Source organism: Neolamprologus multifasciatus, chromosome 6 (genome assembly GCF_963576455.1).
Source record: "Neolamprologus multifasciatus chromosome 6, fNeoMul1.2, whole genome shotgun sequence".
NCBI classification, from domain to species: Eukaryota; Metazoa; Chordata; class Actinopteri; order Cichliformes; family Cichlidae; genus Neolamprologus; species Neolamprologus multifasciatus.
The window spans coordinates 13834859-13855653 of record NC_140444.1 but is presented as its reverse complement, the minus strand read 5'-3'; the positions used below and the strand labels follow the sequence as shown (position 1 = coordinate 13855653).

The following is a 20795-nucleotide window of genomic DNA, read 5'->3' as shown; positions in this document are numbered from 1 at the left end:
ATCTATTTATTTGGATCTATTTAACTGCTGGAAATAAAAACAAGATATATGAAATGCAACTAAGGTCACCAGTCAGTATCAATCAGTGGATGTTGTGGTTCATGGTCGCAGATGTGTCTCACTGTTGCGCTTTAGGTGGTCTAGCCGCACAGAAGTGTGTAAAACAGACTGCTAATAGCAAACAAAACAAAAATACAACAAAAATAAACTCTGACTCATCACTTATTAATTAAACGACTCCTTTTAGTTGCTTGTTTTAATACCAAATAACTGTCAAATCAATTAAAGACAAAGCAACTGTTTTTGAAGATGCAACAGCTTTGGCTTCCTGAAATATTCAGAGAGAATGTCATGCCTTTAATCGCAAGTGTCGAAGCCAGATTCAAAGTCTTATTGGAGTCAAGGGAACTGAAAATTAGTCTTTGAAGATCAGACCTCCAGCATGCACCCTCTTCAAAATCCCTAGACCACCCACCGCTTGCAGTCTCCAGCCTAAAACATGTAGAGGTTTGAAAAGTCAGCAAGCACAGCGAACACATGTCCACACTGAGGGCCCTTAAAGCTTGGTGTATTGGCGCTGATACAGCAGTTTGCTGAGTGGCTAGCAAAAACAGAGAATGGGGGAAACATTGTCCATTTATAGCTTGTTTCATTTGATGTGACAGTTGAATTCATATCCATCTATTATATGAAAAAGTCCCCACTGAAGCACAATTCTCTCAAATTTCACGTGATTCTAAAAAAAAAATTGCTTTAATTAGATCTGGGTCTTATTTTCATCCTAACATACATTATAATAATAATTTCCAACTGTCCAATTCAGAGGATGAGATTGGGTGGAGGTGTGGTTGGAGTATGAAGTAAGAACAGTACGACTTGGACAAGCTCACAGTCAGCACAGGACTTGATTTTTGCCATAACTGGCTTTATTGTAGCAGGCCTTACATACATAGCAAATGTGTCTAAAACCATTAAGATACAACTTAAGGTGAAATAATCTGTTTTCCTCTTAAGCAAGGGGTAAAAATAGGCAAAAGAGGAAAAATTCCTGGTGTAAAGTACAGCTTGTCACGGCGCAGCCAGCCTCTGGCAGCCTGACGGATAAGTCTGTGTTTGCTTTCTTTTAGCCCAATCTCATATGCTCTTTATCTCTCTCTTCTGCTTCAGGCGTTGTCTGCACACACACAGCTCCTCGTGTGACTGCAGCAGGCGGACTCCATGTGTTTGCTTTGCTTAATGCTAACCCTGAACCAATAGACACAGAGCAGGATCATAGCTGGGCACATTGGTCAGTATCTTTTAACCCTTTTTTGGTGCAGGCTGTTTCAGAATAACAGATACTCACGTCCTTTATTTAAGTCACTAGAAATTATAATGTACAGAGATTCTTATATTTAAGACTGTTGGTGTCCTTTGGCAGTTTTTGAGAGCTATCAACAACCTGTTATATTTACTGCTACCTTTTTTAGATTAACCTTAACATAATGTAGCTATTTATTCAGCACACTTCTCCACTCGTTCAAAGTAGTTATAGCCTACAATAAATGGGCTTCACAAAATAATAGGAAAAAATGGATTTCATTTTGATAACATGTTAGCTTTCCAATAGAAGAGAATATACGACCAAATTTGAGTAGAGGTCATCCCTGTGCTGTGCTGATTGCTACAGTCTCAGTCTGAGATATAAAACAACTCACTTTAAAACATGCAGGCTGCTCTGTTTGGTCTCAGAAGCCTAAGAAAATGTTATTTGAATTTAAGCTGATCTTTTACCACATCTCACAGCTGGTACATTTCTTCTTTGCATATATAATTTTTTTTTCTTGCCTCTGACCTTTTTCCCATCTTACCCAGGCCAACTTTCTCTCATGTGCTTCTAAACATTAAAAAAAAATAAAAAATAAACAAATCAGAAGACTTCTGCCTTCGCACTACAGTTTAGCAGAAATCAGTCTAAGATCATTTCTAAGAAAATAACAATTTACTTCCTGATAAGCCTCCACATTCTCTAATTCTGTCCATCAGGCAGCTTCACTGGATCCTCTAATGAAAAGGCCAGTTACTCAACACTACTTGAAAAACAGTCCAATAAAAGCAGTTAAAACACATGCTACCCATGCTTCAAAACCTAAATATAGAAGGTAATCTCAGAAAGGTCAAAGATAGGTTATAGATGGCAAAGGCCACAATCTGGATGGAAAAATATGAAAAGAAAAAAAGATAATGAAGTCGGCTGGAAAATGAAAAATCAGTAAACTGAATAAAATGAAGAGCTGTCCCAGCATCCTCTCAAATAGAGAAAGGAATAAACTGTCGAATGGAGAGTGGAAAAAGCTCGAGATGTGTTTAATAAAATGGTTAAATTCATTGTCGCTTGCCTTCATCCACTCTTTACTTTGGCCAGGCTGGGCTGAAAAGCTCAAATGTCAGCTGTACTCAGACATCTCTTGTCAGGATGCAAAAATAGCCCGAGGACAATGCACTTGGAATCCAAACCACAACAAGCATATGCAGGGAAGACTCACACACACACCTCCTACAGTACATTGAGATAGTCTGGCTGGGAAACCAGTCTGCCCCCCCATGTCAAAGTGAAGAAGGTTGCGTCACTGAAAAAGATCTCCACTGGAAACTGCCGAGGGTTTGATAATAAACACTCCTAGTAACAGGAAATTTGAGTTGTTTAGTCGTGACAAAAATTTATGTCTTACTTTTTTATTTTTATGATCTGGGTAATCTTGCAAGCACTCTACTCCAACTTGTACAAGACCTCTAATATAAATTGACTCATTACACGACTATTTTAAGAGACATGCAGTATTTTACCAGCCTCGCCTCAGCTTACGGTTAATTGGACCAATTTCTCTGACTTGCTTTGAAAGCCACGGCAGACAAGGAAGCATTTGAAACAGTCCAAAATAGATGAAAGGATAGATAGTTGATGATTTTCTATTACATGACGGTACAGAAGATTTCAGAGTCTAGGTTTTCTGTTTAATGATGCAATGTGAAGCATCACATCTCATCTTCTGAACACTCACCTGCTGTGATCGTCTCGTGTTCGCCTTTCAGTTCAGTTTCTTTTATATAGTTCCAAATCACAACATAAGCTACTTTACACAGTGAGGTCAAGAGCTTACAATATTATGCAATATTACATTCATAATTTTGCATTCTGCTGTTATTTGCATAGCATCCCGTGTTTTTGGAAACAAGACTGTGGGGAGATAGCCAGTCACTGAGCATGCACTTAGGAACTTGGGAAAAACTCCCCTTTAACAGGAAAAAGCCTCAGGCAGAACCAGGTTTAGGGAGGAAGACCATCTGCCCTGACCGGTGAAAGTGACGGTAGATTGGAGAGAAAAAAATGTGCATTCAAAACCAACTGAAAAAACCCCACTAATCAGTTTGCTTAGCCCAGAAATGTGCAAGTTATGAGCCAGAGATACTTGCCAAAGGTACATCCAAAGTGAAGACACAATAGTATCTTGCAATAGTAGCATAAATTAATTGAAGGTTAAGTAGATGTAAGTATTTCAGAGGTGCTTTACATCTCAGGACCTTCCATCTTGGACGTAAGGTCACCCAAGTCCACATAAACTTTATTAAAAAGAAACATTTTAAGGATAAAGCCTGACTGAGTAAAGACTGGTGGATGCACTCCAGTCCTATCAACCATCTGAGTGAGAGCTTAGCCTGTGCTTTGGCATAACATGCCAAAATGTGGAACAAATACTTCTAACTTGCTTCCCAGTAAATGTATTTATGCAAAATTGCCTTCACATTCTCCTGTGCTCATTTTCTTTGTCCACCCTCTTTGTTCTCATTTTGCTCCATCTTTCATTCCTGTTTTCATGTTTTTATCTTTTGCCCTCCAATCCTCTTTTTTTCCGTCCTACTTCATATTTCCAGGCTTTCCTACACACACACACACACACACACACACACACACACACACACACACTCACACAAAGAGAGAGAGAGAGAGAGAGAGAGAGAGAGAGAGAGAGAGAGAGACTATGAATTCTTTTTACTCACTCTGCAGGGACCAGGAAGTGAGTCAGAGTCCGGAATCTTAGAGCTGAATCTATACTAAAGGATGGACCCCTCTCTCTTGTTTAGTGTGAAAAAGACCACGACAGGGGGGCGTGGATCACGCTGGCCTTTATTTTTATACATTTATCGGATCCTTTTTATTAATTTATTTAAATACATGAAATTACTGGCTTAATAAACCAATTGTAAAAAAATTTTTAAAAGAAACTTTTAAAAAAAATATGCAGAATACACTGGATGTATTTGTATCGTTTATGTTTTGATGAAAATGTGCATCACACTGTATCGCATTATGTGTGATGGGAGGGGTCCGGTGGCATTTTTCCAGATAAAATACGAGAGAGAAAAAGTCTAAAACTGGCAGAATTCTATGATAATTTTATAGGATTTTTTATCAGTTAGCAGAAACGATTCGTGGATTTTTCGTTGTGAAAAGATCTGCTCTTACTTTTCTACTAATGTTGCACGCTGACTGCTCCGACTTCAAAGTTGTTTTGATGGATGTTTTCAGAAATATTTCATCACTGGTGATCCTTTCAACTCTAAAGTTCCTGCACAGTCACAAAGCAAATCTCTCTCATCTCCCTCTCTCTCCTAGCAGTGGTGGTGTGTTTTTTAAGACTTTTCCTTGATTTTAAATATGCATTTAAACACTTGAAGCCCAGTTTTCAGTGCGTGTTTACAGTGCGTGTGTACGAGTGTTCGTTATGTTTCGTTTCTGTACACTTGTTGATCATTTCTTCATTTTATGTGCACTAGAACCGTTTTCCACCCGCACACGACGACCGCCAGTAGAGTGATGTTTTCTTCATTTAACAGCTGTTACCATCACCGTTTCCAATTGGCTAGATCCGTTATAGGTGTGGTCTGGATGAGCGATGCTGCGTCCATTGTTAAACCGACCAGTTTTATTTTGAACACTGAGCTGTAAAGAAGCTTGAGCCGTGTGTGATCCGTATGAATGCTGCGGTTATAAACGTCATTTACAAAATGTTGTGGTAAAAAAGTGCACTTGTTCGAGGAATTTTTCTCTTCTTCTTTTTTTTGTGTTTTGTGTTAAATTTCCACCTGTTGCAGGATTGAAGACACCAGCTCACTGTAAGGAATTAAACGAAAGCTGTGGTCGATCAATTTCTGCAACTTGGTTTGAAGTCCGATTGAAGTTTGGGAGAAAGTGAAGCGTTAATTAAGCAAAACGAGGATCAACACGCGAGTCCTTTCCCCCCAAGCCATGATCACTGGTACCGTGCGCTCCTCACGGTGTGCGTAAGCTGCTGTGGAGAATCTTCACATTATGAGACGCCATGGCATGGTGTGACCGAGGGGTTCAGACTTTGCTGGCTATTGTGGGGGCCTTCGTCGCCTTTAGCCTCATGACCATCGCCATCGGCACCGACTACTGGCTTTATTCCCGAGCCTATATTTGCAATGCAACTAATGCAACAACCGATGAAACCCAGATGCAAACCAAGAAAGTCAAAGGGGACCTGACGCACTCCGGGCTGTGGAGGATTTGCTGCATCGAAGGTAAACGAAGTCTGGTACCTTATGCAGTGACTGTGTAAGTTTCCAAACTTTTTTTTGTTTTATTTCGACTGCTTATGAACGATTTTCTCACTGTTGCGCCACCTGATTTTTTCCGAATGTTTGCTTTAACGTGGGGGAGGTGACAGTGTGCACAGAGAGATTAATTAAATAGTCAACGAGTCTGAACACCTGACCAGACCAGAAACGTTGCTAATTTCTAAAAAAAGTTCGCATTTGTTTGGAACCTGCGACAGTTTGTGTGATATTATAACAAACCATTTAACACAATTTCCTTAGGGTTTAATAAAGTATGCTGATTCTGAACTTTATTATCAGAGTCAATTCTCCCTTTTTTGATGGAATGACATAAAACATAATTTAATAATTTACACAAGTATTATATTTTCTATGAGAATCTGATTGAAAGAGCTTCGTGTTGCGCACCAAGGTGGAGTTGTGTGTGCGTAACGAATCTTTTACATGTTTTCCCCCTTTGTAAATTATACATTCACTGAAAAGGGAAAGAGCGGAGAGATGATGGCCTGAAAACGAATACGATTTAATGCTGTGAGTTTGCTTCTATGGCAGAGCATGGAAGAATGATTTTTTTCGCATTCAGAGGGGGCGCAGCGCTTTCCGGTGTATTAGACTTTGTTTTAATCTGTTCCGAGGAGCGTCTGACTTGTTGTTTCAGGGAATTTTGTTGTTTCCCTCAGCTGTTCTGCATCTCGCTCCTGATCGCCTTTCCATGTTGTGAGACGTTGTGAGAACAGGTCGTTAATGTTTAGACACACCTATCCACCGTCCATCGGACCGCTTCCTTGAAAAGACTTCTAATAGACGCAAACAATCAGCTGATCCGCGGAAGTAGTCACCAATGACGTCTTCGATTGTGGCGCTGTCCATTACCATTGGTTCTGAAATTCTCAGTCTTAATGATTTTTTTTCTTTTACCTGAAGAACAACTAAATTAGAAGTATAAAATCGCTTCACAACAATAGAAGAATGCTCCGTCAAACAAAGCGCCTTTTTTTCGTCAATGACGAAGTACCTTACTGTGTTTCATAATTCACATGTATTTACAAAGCTGCAAAGCAGGCTATCACCAGTAACTTGGAGAACAACTTGGGGTACAGTGCCTTTTCCAAAGAGTTGGGGTGAGGGATCTAAGTGACAATGCACTTTCCCAGAACCCAGGAGTCTGTCTTGTGTGGAGATGAATACAGCCATTATTGAACTCACACTCCAAGCACCTACCATTACTACTTTTACTGGAATTTCATGTTTGTTTGTTTTTTTGTTTTTTAAAGCCTGGCTATTTATGGATTTCTTGTAATCCTGTTACTCAAAAGACATGTTCCCTCTCTGAATCTTCCTAAGAGATTCAAGCAGACGTGCACGCTGTTCTCAAACATCTTCCCTCTGCACCATCCTCTCATTTCCTGCTTAAAATGTTAGAAGGGTGTTACAATCTGCATGAAGCTGGAACTGAAAGTAACACAACCTCTCTTGCTCTTTTCCTTGTTCTCTCTCATGCATAGAGAACATCAGCAATTTTGCTGCAATATTGTGTAAGTCTATCTAGTGGCACACCTCTATATCTGCATACTGTCACGGTCTGCGAGGGCAGACCGTGAGGAGGGTGTTTGGAGGACCCAGGTGCGGACACAGACGAAGGAGGCAAAAATGTTTACTGAACTTAAAGTGAGCCTTTATTAGGGCCGGTAAATAGTAAAGCAAAAAGAACCAAACATAAACATAATGACCTAAACAAAGGGCCTAAACTGGGAAACAAATAAAGACTAAGAAAAACTAAGACTCTGATTTGGACTGTAACTAAGAGCTATGCACACGACAAGAAAAAGCAAAGGACAGTCTTCTGGACTGGTACATGAAAGGCTATGAGAACATGACAGGAGCAGATTACTATGAACATGACCAGAACAGAGACTGAAAAACTATGACGTGTAGCTAGAATGACAGGAATGTTAACAGACGACACGACACTGACACAAAGACACACTGGGCTTAAATACACTGAGGAAGTCATCGAGGAATTAGAGACAGAAGGGGTACACAGCTGGGAGGAATAAGACCTAATGAGACAGGGGGAACAAAGCTAGAAACACTGACATAAGACAGAAACATGAACCTTCAGAGTAAAACAGGAAACAAGACACCACTAAACAGAGATGCAGACACGACACTGAGAGACAGACTAGACACTGAACTAAACCTGCAATAAACATGAGAACAAAACCTACGAACTAATCCCTAAACAAGAATAACTGAAACCGAGTCATAATCATCATTATCATCATAATAAGAAAAGAATCCAAAATGCAAAAACACACCAAAACATAACTCAAAATACTGGGTCAAACTGACCCAGAACCATGACACATACAAACCCAGGCTAAGTCAACATGTCCAGTCAGTTGGGATACAGCCTCTTGAAAACGGTAGTACTAAATGCATTCCCGTAACATTAAAAAAATGTCTCTCAGTTTCTACAACTTAGTGTATAATACTAAGGAATCCATCCTTTTTTATTAAGTAAATTCAACAGCATAGATGCTGGGTGAGCCTCAGGAGATGTTGACTAATGTTGCAAAGAGTAGCAAACAGACATCTATAAGTGCCTTGTCTTGTAGAACAAGCTGATGGTTAGATGAAGGTGAGCACTGGTGGATAATGAACTTTAATGGAATACAAGTGGAGTCTTGTTGAAATAAGTAAAAAACTCACACTTCAAGCAAACACTTGGTCTGACTTTAAATTTTCAGTTCATGCAGGTCATGAAAGGTTAGTTAACTGTTATGTGGCGTTGTATGTGGTGATGAGGGTTAGGGTTGTTTTTCTTGTGTGTGTGTGTGTGTGTGTGTGCGTGTGTGTTGGCTGATGAATGCATTAGTAAGATGTCAAAGGCGTCCTCTGAGAAGAGCTAGAAATGTGATTCTGGGTTGCTGGGGGGAGGTTGCTATGGTGAAGCTATGCTGAGCAATAAAAGATGGGCCCTGCTCTCTCAGACACAGGGCCTCTTGGGAGATACTTCCCCCAGTGAGCTTCCTTTTCTTTTCTTTTCTTTTCTTTTCTTTTCTTTTCTTTTCTCCTGACATTCCCTTGATCATTTTGTTACTGCTGTTGCATGAAATATTGATATGGTTATTTTACTTTCACATATGTTTGATTTATATCCACACAATCAACTATACCATAGCAGTGAATGTACCGTTCTGAACTTGTTAAAAGATTTAAAGTTATATCACTTCTTAATATTTTTTTTTAAGTTGACAAGAAAAGTGCTTCCACCTATGAATAGCCAAAAACATACTTTAGAAAGAATGCACTAAAATAACAACATAAACCAAATACAGCAAAACTGAATCCACCTGTGATTGCTGACAAGTTAAATTCAGTAATCATTGGGGGTAAAAAAGAGTACACTTGTGATTTACTGTTAGCCTGTGAAAGTGTATGAACGTATTTAAAATGGACAAAGAATGGACCAGAGAAAATAAAAATTCAGAATTCCTTCAGAGACAGAAGGAAAGGACAGCGCAAGACCTTTAACCAGCTAATAATTTGTTGATTCACAGTGTCAGCAGTAATCGGGACCCACGTAAAAATGCCAAAAATCACACTCACAGCAGCTGTCCTCCTAAAATGACATCAAAGACAGTGTGATACTTGCACAGTCTCGCTGTGAAAGACAAATGGGCAAATGTGTTAATGTCAAGAAAAAAAACTTATTTGGTGCTAAAGAACATAGAAAGAAGCTGCTGGGAGCTCTTTGAAACCAAGATAAATTTACTCTGTTGAGATGAGGTCGAGCATATTTGGAGTAAATCTAACCTAACTGCCACAGTGACTGCATTGTCCCCACAGTGAACATACAGAGGGGGGAGCTCAGGTTGGATATTGGTAAGATTTTATTGAAGAAAATGTCATTATTGATTGTGTCTGTAGGTCCATCTCCCTTATTGATTCCAGATCAATGTTCTGTCTGGGTGAAAAAAGTTAGCGTACACATTTTTGTCAGCTTTAATGCAAGTGTTTTATGTCTGAGCCTCAACAGTTTAAAAAACAGGCAGAAATGTATGCTATCGATTTGGATCTCACAACTCTATTAAAAACATGCCAGGATTGATCACAGGATGAATCAAAGCTATGAATAAGCTTGGATGCATAACGTGCAGAGACTGGACACCTTGGAATTAGCTCTAAACTGCACCTGATTCTTGATTCTTGATTTTATTCATGACACCATGACTGTCTCTGGATAGACCAAAATATCAGGTGAAAAGATGACTTTCATTCTCCCAGATGTTTGGCTGAGGAACAATATTATCAAATATGAATATTACACAAACCACACTGACAAAGTAAAAAAACATTTCTAATTAAGTTAAAACAATGGCCTGAGAAACACAGCCCCTGTAGCTGGACAAAACAATTCCCAAACTGGCTGAACATTTAATAATAATCTATACTTAATTGATCCCCGGGAGGAAATTCCTCTCTGCATTTAACCCATTCACTCTGTGAAGCAGTGGGCAGCCATTGGGCACCCAAGGAGCAGTGTGTAGGGACGGCAGCTTGCTCGGGGGTACCTCAGGGTAGTCGTTCAGTGGATTCGAACCCCCGCCCTTCCGATCATGGGGGCCACCACCCTACCTACTGAGGTAGCCCTGCCCCATTTCTCGAAAAATGTGTGTTACACAGATATTCCTAGGGTATTTAAATGTAGAATGGGAAGCAGAGCCTTTGGTTGAGACCTTTTTCTGTGGAACCAGCTCCCAGCTTGGATTCAGGAGACACACATCTCAACTTTTAAGAATAGGCTTAAAACTTTCCTTTTTGATAAAGCATATAGTTAGGGTTGGATTAGGTGACCCTGAATCCTTTGTGCAATAGGTCTAGGCTTTTTTTCCCCTGTCTCCCTCCCCTCACCCCTGACTGGTCGTGGCAAATGACCATCCCTCTCTGAGCCTGGTTCTGCCAAAGGTTTCTTCTTGTTAAAAATGAGTTTTTCCTTCCCACTGTTGCCAAAGCACTTGCTCAGAGGTGGTCATCTGATTGTTGTAGTCTTGACCTTACAGTGTAAAGTGCCTTGAGGAAACTGGTTTGGGGCTATTTAAGTAAAATAGAATGGAAAATTCCCCATGCAATGGAGCATAGGGTAGGTCATCAATTCTTAATGATTCCTAATGGATTAAGCAATACAGTGGGGTAGATTATTTCATTTTTATTATAATAGATTTTAACTGTCAGCTGTTTTGTTATTTTTTTACTCATATGTTCAATCTAGAAGCCATATAATTATAGTAATGTTATTGATTTTTGAATTTTCTGACACTGATATAACATTCCTGGGCTATACATCCAACTGTAACCATACATATGTGTACTTTATATATGAAATTTTAATATTCTATACCTGTTGCTCCTTAGACCTTTTGGATTACACACTCAAAAAACTGATCCAGTGTCACTAAAATAGTATGTTTACAAATATAACAAATATACAACACAATAATCTTACTTAACAAGTTTTCTTGGTACAAAAAAATTGAAAAGAAAACTGAGTGGATAAAGTGGCTTATTCAGACATGATTGTGGCGAGAGAAAAAAAGACAGAATGGGTGTTCAAAGAGACTGAAAGAGTGAATTTAAGAGCGTGGAGCCGACAGACTGAATCTGGGCTGTTAGGGATGTTTCATCACTTTATCTCAGCCTGACTTTAATTTTCTTTCCCAGCTGTCTCAGAAATTAACCGTAAGAATCATAAATTTTGCACATCAAAACCGTGCGCTGGTGGCAACACTGACATAAGCTCTAAATGTGAAACATAGACGTTTTCTTTGCACTCATTGTGTCACGTTGTCTAAATGCATGTCCTGCCTCATAAAACATTTCCACCCCAAAAATGTATGAACCATCTGAATGAGCTGTCGATCACAGAAACGTGATCTAGCTTGAGGATGCGTAAAGCCACTTGGGCATAGAAGAAGCAGCCAGTGATTGCAGCTAATCAGCCAGTGTTCGTGCTGATTTTGATTTTTAACCCTCAACTCACTGCTGACCAAACTAATAACAACTGCTCAAACATCAGTGGAAATCCTGTTCCCAGTATTTGCAACAGTGCATTTGAATGCACTGAATAACAGATTGCAGCTGCAGAAAACCGGCTTCAAAGCTACCTGGTGGAGATTTCCATACGCTGGTCTATGATATTGCAAGGTTCAGTAACAGTTAATGAGTGCCTGCAAATCAAAGGCACCTCATTCCAGATTCAAGATTCAAGACTCTTCATCGTCATCATGCAAGTGTAATGAAATTAAGACAATACTCCCTCATATGGTACAAAAAAAAGGCTTAAATAATATCAATACAATACAATATAATGACAGGATAGGAATACAAAGTACAATATTTAAACACAATTAACTGATTAACTGATGTATTATAGTAAATTATAGTGAGTTTGGCACTTAATAGTGCATTTATTTAGAAGCTATGTGCATGTCTATGTAACGTAATGAAAAGTGCACCTCACATGAGGTATTTTACATATTATAAAATGTACATAATGATTGCACATAAGGTTTGGACTAGGGATGCAACGATACCAATTTTTTCAAACTGATACGATACCGATACTTGGATCTGAGTACTTGCCGATACAGAGTACAAAAACCGATACTTCTACCACACACACACACACACACACACACACACACACACACACACAAATACAATTAATTGGAAGACAGGTTTTATTATATTCTCTGCCGATAATAAATAATATCTTAATGAAAATGACCACAAAAAATTTCAAGTGAAAAATACAGAAAAACACTTCTGTTAAATTATTGCAGAGCCTCCACATTGTAATTTTACAAAATATCACTGAATTATTGGCACTGTCTCGAGCTTTCGGAATAAATAAATACAAATTAGGTTTGCGAATAAAATAAACTTTTAAATTATTGCAGGGTGTCCATATTGTAAACAAACAAACAAAATAATGTATTTGGCATTGACAAATGAACTCCCCATCTGCCCTTGGATCATCAGTCCACTGTGCCGTTAAACCAAGGACTGACATCGCGCACACACTGCTTGTCTTTACCTCTTCAGAAAGTTTTGGCACCATTATCTCCCTGATGTATGGGCGGCTGGGAATTTCATATCGCAGATTGAGTATGCTGAGAAGACAGTGCAATCCTATGTTTTCCACGGCCGGCATTGGCTGGTCATCCAGAGCGATAAAATGAGTCAGAGCCTCTGTTATTTAAACTGCCAGTGGATTTTCTCTTGACATTTTTCATCACTTTTCCAAAACCTTTCCAAAAGTTGGCTGTTCTGGTCCACACTGCTGACATTTTGTTTAGCCTAGCTACAGCAGCCTCCAGTTTCTCTTTTTTATCTGGAGCTGCCAGTCTCTCTCGCCTAACCCTGTGCCTGTTTAGCGCGGGATGTCCCTCTAGTGGCCAATCTAAAAAACTACAACAAAAATGACAAGCCACCCTCTGATTAATGAAATAAGTTAGTATCGGTTCATGGTATCGGTTAACTTTTACGAGTATGAGTACACACACATTTTACAGTATCGGCCCCGATACCCGATACCAGTATCGGTATCGGTGCATCCCTAGTTTGGACTGTTACAGTTAGAGGTGGATGCAACTTTCTATGATTATTAGTTATTTAGTTGTTAGTGGTGATACAAATACAAAAAAGACGAGGAAATTCATAAGTATTTGAAGAGGTCTAAAGAGTTAAGACTGATTTAAAAAAAACACCTGAAATGCAAAGAGTTGTCAAAGACATTGATGCTTAGCAATGAGGGGGAGAAAACAGTGATGAAGCTGATGAAAACTAATGAAAAGCTCACAGTGGATTACTTCCTGGTGATTCTAGTCTGTCAGTGGATGTCACTGGGTGTATTCTCGAAAGCTTGTTGTCCCTTTAAGCTGATGTGATCAACAGATCTGACTCCTGAAGCCACGCCGACTTCTTTGCCTACAGTATTTTGACTCGGACTTGGCCAGTGTTCAAGGCAGAAAAGAATTCGTTGCTGAATTCTTAACTACACTCCATGGGCCCAGTGGAAGCCCCTATGCCTACTTCCAGTGACTACTGTTCACATTGAATTGTTGTCAAAAGATGAGACATTCTTGCCTGTAAAACTGAAAAACATCTCATTAAACAATTCTGCCATGGATGCTGGAATAAGACTGTCATAACAAATTTGCAACTTGAAGGGAAGAAAGACAATCCTCCATCCTTTACAGAGCTCTTGGGGATGATGCCATCGCGATCAGATTCATTGGCTATGACAGCAGGCAACTGGCATAGCTGAAGTTTGGAAAAGTCAATAAGATGTGAGTTAACTCACATCTTATTGACTTTGTCGCCCCGCCAGGCAAAGCGAAGGAGAATTGATGTTGAATAGTGACAGACTTTTTGGATTATAATTAGTGATTAGAAACATCTCCCTCTAAAACAGCTGCTCTTCCTTATGGACTGTTTACATGCACCCATGTTCTACAAGGTAGATGTCACTTGATTGCTTATGCCTGAGTTCAAGAATCTACTGCATGTGGACTAGGATAGAATATCAGTACTTCATCTCTTCCACTTAATTGTAGTGTAATATTGGCATGTTGGATGACTCTTCCACATTTATTCACATTAGCAATTTGAAATCTGCAGAATTAAACGGGACAGGGCTGACAATCGACAGGCATGGTTTGATTTCTTGGATTAAGATACTGTGTGTATTTGATTTAAGTTCTAATAAATTCTAATATATAAGTTCAGGCAGGAAATTCAAGAGCCAGACTTTAAATTCAAAGTCTAACCTTTCAATATTCATAATGCTCCAATGTTTTATTCTCTTAAAAGTGGAGGGAAGATTTTCTCAGTGAAGAGCTTGGGTGAATAGAAGGTGCCCGAGGGCTTGGGAACTTCAGAATCTCAGATCCACAGTGGTCTGCCCTCAAATGGTTTTTGACACGGTTATGGGTGAAAACAGGACATGTCTTCTCCCGGTTAGATATACTTTGCTGAGAATAGACTTTAGCTTTCTGCAACATATTTGTCTCAGGTTCATAAAAGTTGCATGCTGATTGAGTGAACGGTCGATGTGTGGTTCCTTTTATCTCTGAGCTTCTCGTGTTAACTTTCAACATGAAGACCCAAATTGCTGTTTTAATTTTTGTAGTTTCGACCCGCACAGACTCTTTCTGCCACAAGTCACATTCATACTCAGTGTGTTTTTGGCTTTTGCACAGGTATCAACAAAGGAAGCTGTTTTCGGATCAATCATTTTCCAGAGGATAACGACTACGATACAGACAGCTCAGAGTACATCTTACGTAAGTCACTGCAACCGCTTCATCTTCAAACACTCCAACACTTAATCCCTCACTCCCTGCTCTTTCCTTCTTCTTTTTTCTTGAATGTGATAGAGTTATTACCGGGCTAATTAATGTGTTATGGCATGTCTATCCCTTTCCCATAAAAAGCCTGATGTCATGACAGCAATTGGAACAATGGAGATAATGAAGTGTGTTATGTGCTGAGTAATAAGGCCCGTTCAAAACAGGCCAGACTTTGGCCACATGAGAGCAGATTTCATATTTGGCCTTGGCCTTTTGCTTAATACCCTTGTTAAAAATAAATAAACAAACAGATGCACTGAAAATTACAGAGCATTTAATCATTTTACTGAATATTTATTTATGTTTCGGGTTTCAGATCAGCTCTGTGCCTCAAGGCAACTGTTACCATTTCGTGCGTTGTCCACAATATGAATTTCAATAAGCTCAAGAAAAAAATATTCTGGAATCACTTGGTTATGTTTTGTTTTTTTAAAAAGGCAGCTGAATATGCTAGCTGGACTGTGTATCTGTAAAAACCTTTATGCGCTGAGCCACCGGACATTATTTCACTTCATTTGTTTCACTCGTGGAAGAGTAATGATGCTTGTTCGGCAGGGCGTGTCACCTACTGCTGTTTCTTCAGCTTTTAGGCTGCTCACAAATTCCCTCTAGTGGCATTTAAGTGTTGGAGTTTTTTATTTTAAACATACCCATCACAATTTTTGCCTATATGCTAACTGAAACCATTTAGAAAGAGAAATTACTATATTTCTATATTTTGCGGGAAAAAGATAAATTGTATCGGTTTAAATTCTGATGATAAAACAAGGCGAATAAACGATTCCAGTTATTTTACTAATGTGTGGTGCTGTACTGCAATAACTGTAAAAGAATAAAAACTTACAGTATAGCTGCCTAGCCTGTGGGTTAGACTTGGATTTGTAGTTTTGGACTAGAAACTGTGTTAAAGGCTTGGGCTTGGGTTGGCAAGTGAGACTTCGATCAACCAAAGGATTGCTGAAGCACAGACGATGTTCTGGTGTTGAGCAGTGAGCATTTAAAGGTAACTTCAGCAGCTACAGTCAGTGGGGCTTTGTTCAGACTCTATGCACCTGTAAGTAATCTTGCACTCACTCAAAGCAGAGGGAGAGAGCCTGCAGACTAAAGAAGACAAGACAAAACAGAGGCCTTGGCAACAACCACTGTTACTGTTAGCAGTTCCGCTAAGTCCTCATGTGGTGCTCACTAAAGCAATAATAAAATGGTGAAATGTAAAAAATGAAAAAATGATTCTAACTGATGAGATGGTGATGGATTAGCTGAACTGTTTTAGTAAGGACCTTGGAAATATGAGTGAATTATTTTTTAGTGGAAAACTAAACTCCCTATGTCTTTATGTACCACTCTGCATTTAATCCTTAGTTATTATTCATCTCTGACTCTCTTCCACAAAGTGTTTTTTGTCCTGTCTCCCTCCGCCCACCCCTGAATGATTGTGACAAATGGCTGTCCCTCTCTGAGCCTGGTTCTGCCAGAGGTTTCTTCCTGTTAAAAGGGAGTTTTTCCTTACCACTGTCGCCAAAGCACTTGCTCAAAGGGGGTCATCTGATTTCTTGGGTTTTCTCTGTATTATAGTTGGGTCTGTAGTATCTGTAGTCTAGGATCAAACACCTGTGAAGCTAATGGTATTTCTTTCAGTATTAATTGTCCTTTTTTAGTTAGTTCTCTTACCCATTAGACATAATGTCTGTGTGCCAGTATGTAATATAATCTAATATTGAGGGGTATATATTTTTCACCTGTGCTCCACTTTACAGTGGTTATCTTCTCTTTTTGAAGTAGTTTACATTATATTCTCAATTGTGCTGACAAGACATTTTCACACTCTCTGTCTCTCTCGTCTAAACAGGTATAGTTCGTGCATCAAGCCTGTTTCCAATTCTCAGCACAATCCTTCTGATGTTGGGTGGCCTGTGTGTTGGAATTGGACGCATCTACAGCAGCAAGAACAACATCCTGCTCAGTGCAGGCATCCTGTTTGTAGCTGCAGGTAGGACGAGTCAGACAGCGTACCACAGATAAAGAATCAAAACCAAGGTGACAACAAATAGATTGTGTGTAGTGCAAGAGAGTGAAAGAAGGAAAAGGTCAGGTTTTATTCTGAGATACAGTGCACTTCAAAAATGTCTTAAGTCATTAGAGTGCACCTTTCTCACACTCACAAAAGGACAATGGCAAAAACACTGATTTTCTTTACATGTAGAGTCTCAGTTTTGACCTTTCCTACAACAGCATTCCTTCTCTCGTTTATCCTCTCTTCAGGCCTGAGCAATATAATTGGCATCATCGTCTACATCTCCAGCAATGCCGGCGACCCGAGTGACAAGAAAGACGAGGACAAGAAGAACCAGTACAGCTATGGTTGGTCTTTCTACTTCGGTGCCCTCTCCTTCATTGTAGCAGAGTCAGTGGGCGTTCTTGCAGTCAACATTTATATTGAGAAAAACAAAGAGACGCGCTCCCGATCCAAACGTGACTTCATCAAAACCACCTCATCCTCTTCGCCGTACTCTCGCATACCAAGTTACCGCTACAGGCGGAGGCGATCGCGTTCCAGTTCCAGGTCAAGTGACCCATCCCGTGAGCCCTCCCCAGTGGGAATGAAGATTGGCGGAGGAATTGGGGGGGGACCAGGGCTGGGGCTGAATTTGCCAGTAGGCGGTATATCCCTTTATTCCCTGAGCAGGGACCCTTTGAAGGGTGGAAGTGGTACTGCAGGGCCCTACAGCCCAGAGCGGGACTCCAGGTTTTTACAAGTCCACAACTGCTTCCAGAAAGATGTCAAGGATGGAGGAAACAGGAGAACCACTCCAGTATGAGGTCAGGAGTGTATCCAACAATAAACTTGATGGTACACATTAGATGTTTACAGTTGATGAGAAAAGGGTATTTTCTCCCCAGGACTGTTTTTGGCAGCGGCAGCAATGAAAGGTCCGAATTTAGAGTTGCTTTTCTTACATCCCTCTGTGATAGAAAAACACCAGTATTTCAATGGGTGAGAGAAAGAAATGACTTTTAATGATTGTGGTTGCCACAATTTTGTAGCAATATTTGAAGAGTTTGGTTTTTGAAAAATATAATGCTTAAAATCTGGAAGGAATATTCTGCTCTTACAGAAAGAAATGTGCCCGTCCTTGTATTCTGTAAAGGTAGTCATTTATGACGTTGCCTTGAACCTTTAGTCTCAGAAAAAGAATTCCTTTGATTAAGATGAAAATAACCCGCCAAACTTGTTTGCAAAAGTGATCTATGTAACCGTTTGTTATCAGAATATAATCGTATTGTATTTGTTTGTACCTTAACACAAATGGTGCTAACTCAATCTGTACATCTTTTATAGTTTTAAGCCTTTCAAAGCCCATTTGAATACTTTTATTGCATCTTAATAACCTTTATCATGTACATGAGTCATGTCATAAATATGTGTTGCCGCGTGTGTGTGTGTGTGTTCCTGTCTAGCTATCTTTGTGAGGACCGAAATCTGCATTCTACTATACTTGTGAGAACCAACAGTCACTTGTGAGGACACACAACCCGGTCCTCACAAGTTTGAAGGCCTTTTTGAGGCTCAAAATGTGGTTTTAGTGTCAGGGTTACAATTAGGTTATGGTTAGGTTTAGGGTCAGGGTTAGGCATTCATTTTTAATGGTTACGGTAAGGGGCTGGGGAAAGCATTATGTCAATGAAGGTCCTCGCTAAGATCGCTGGACGGGGTTGTGTGTGTGTGTGTGTGTGAGTGTGTTATGGATCTCAAACACGCCTACCACACCATGGCGTAATTGTGCTATGAATATGGATCTCTGTATATATACTGTATATTAAAAGTGACAAGGCACATATTAATGTCAGTACATTCCAGTATGCTGTGTAATGTGTCAGTGTTTATACGTACAGACTGCCTGTGTAGTTTGTTCTCCATTCGCTCAGGGACGATGTACAGAACAAATGAGTTCCTTACCTAAGCCAGACAGACTGTTACAGCTGGCGTGTTTAAAGGCATAGGTTATATCATGCTCTTTGTGTTGCTGTTCTCTAACAGGACTCCTGCTTCTGCCTTTACTTTCTTTGTGTTGGGGAAGGTTTTATGGGAGGGCTGTCTGGTACAGAGTTTTGATCATGCTCCAAAAAAATACACTTGCAGACACTTGTAATCTCATATTTAAGTATTTCTGTATTATTACTGATCCATATCAAAATCAGCTGTTGGGGAAGTTATGGTTTTCAAAACAAAAAACAACAATAAAGATTTTTGTGTGAGGATGTAATAATGTCCCTTTGTTTTGTATAGTCTAACTGTATAGATTTGGCATTATTATAGCAATGATGACTACAGTTAACCACACATCCATTCATGCTCTTAAATGTTTTGGATTAAAGTTATTAATTATTAATTATTTTCTCTGTATCTATGAAGCGCCTTGAGGCGACATTTGTTGTGATTTGGCGCTATATAAATAAAATTGAATTGAATTGAATTGAATTGCTCAAAGCAATTTCCCAAAAAAGATTTCTCTTCAAACTAATACCACAATAGACGTTGGTGCTAGTGAACTAGCTAGCTAGCGTCTCTCAGTGACTTCCTTATATTTACATGCACTGTGTTGCTGCATGTCTGATTTGGTAGATTTTTATACCTGATGCAACCAATCCCAGTCTCAATCTGGTGATCTTTCATGTGTTAGGTGAGTGTCTAAACCACTAATAGATAGAGTGGATTACTTTATAACCCATCTGGACCCTAAAGTTTGGGCGTTCTTTGAACCTCTTTCATTGATAGCTGTTCCTAAAAAAGCAGCTACAACAATTGTTGTCTGCTAGATTTCACTAGAGTCATTAAAATGTCTGTTTCCACCCAGTTTTTGCTTCTTTTTTGGGTGAAATCCTTTTTCTTATTAGCCATTTAATTACCACTAATAAGCAAGTATATGCACATCTGCATTAAACTGGACATGAATACAGCTTTCTAAACAAGCTTGCTAGCATTACATGGTAACATCAGCTAACACAAATATATGGAGAGTTTTTAACGCTGCAATCTCCCATTTAAATTGTGATTTGCTTATGATATAATTTGACTACTATATATGAGCACATTTTGTATGTGCATGTGTGTCAACGGGATATAATTAACTTAGTAAGCATGGCCACCCCCATGCAAATTTGTCAAGCTCATCCACCAGGGAGACAAATTCCAAAACTCAACTTTCAGCTGTCTTCACATTTGGTTTAATGCAAAATATGAGCTGAGACTCAGTCTGAACAGACAGCATGCCGTTATTTTTCATAGCCTTTGCTTTTTCTCGTAGAAGTATTTAGGTAATGACGCAGGGCTGATAGGCCTGTTATGTTCTACTATGAAGCTGCATGAAAGACAGGCGGCCAACCACAGGGTGTTAAAGGAAATCGGCATCAGCCAACTTAATGCTTGACTGAACTAACAGGCTCATAAATACTCATCCAGACTTTGAAAAGCTTGTCTCCCTGTCTCCAAACAAGAGCTGGAGTAAAGTGGGTGTTTTGCATGTGTGTGTGTGTGCGCGAAGGGCTAGTATAAGTTCAAATTACTCATTCTCGGTATAGTACATCATGCTTGTCTGGCTTCCGTGTCATGGTTTGCTTCCCTGTTGGGTATTTTTAGCAGAAGCTGGAATCGGTTTAATTTGGATGTTGGTTTTCGCAAATCGGTGTCACAGTGGTTGCACTGTGTGTTTAAGGCTACCGATCCATGAGAGGAGAGCCTGTATAGTCGCTGTAAAGTCC

The 20795-nt window shown here is 39.6% G+C and overlaps 1 protein-coding gene across 2 annotated transcripts; it reads left to right on the top strand.

Annotated features, from left to right (window-relative positions):
* Positions 1-4811: 4811 nt before the first annotated feature.
* Positions 4812-19303, top strand: LOC146516615 (voltage-dependent calcium channel gamma-4 subunit-like). 2 transcript variants are annotated; one of them, XM_085162487.1, is made up of 5 exons: positions 4812-5011; positions 5134-5583; positions 14886-14969; positions 16885-17025; positions 17298-19303. In XM_085162487.1, exons 2-5 carry the CDS (start codon positions 5361-5363, stop codon positions 17852-17854), a joined length of 1005 nt encoding a protein of 334 aa, XP_085018613.1. In that variant the 5' UTR covers positions 4812-5011; positions 5134-5360; the 3' UTR covers positions 17855-19303. The 2 variants fall into 2 exon arrangements, with proteins under 2 accessions (XP_085018613.1, XP_085018612.1); XM_085162486.1 differs by having other exon boundaries at positions 4812-5583.
* Positions 19304-20795: the final 1492 nt, after the last annotated feature.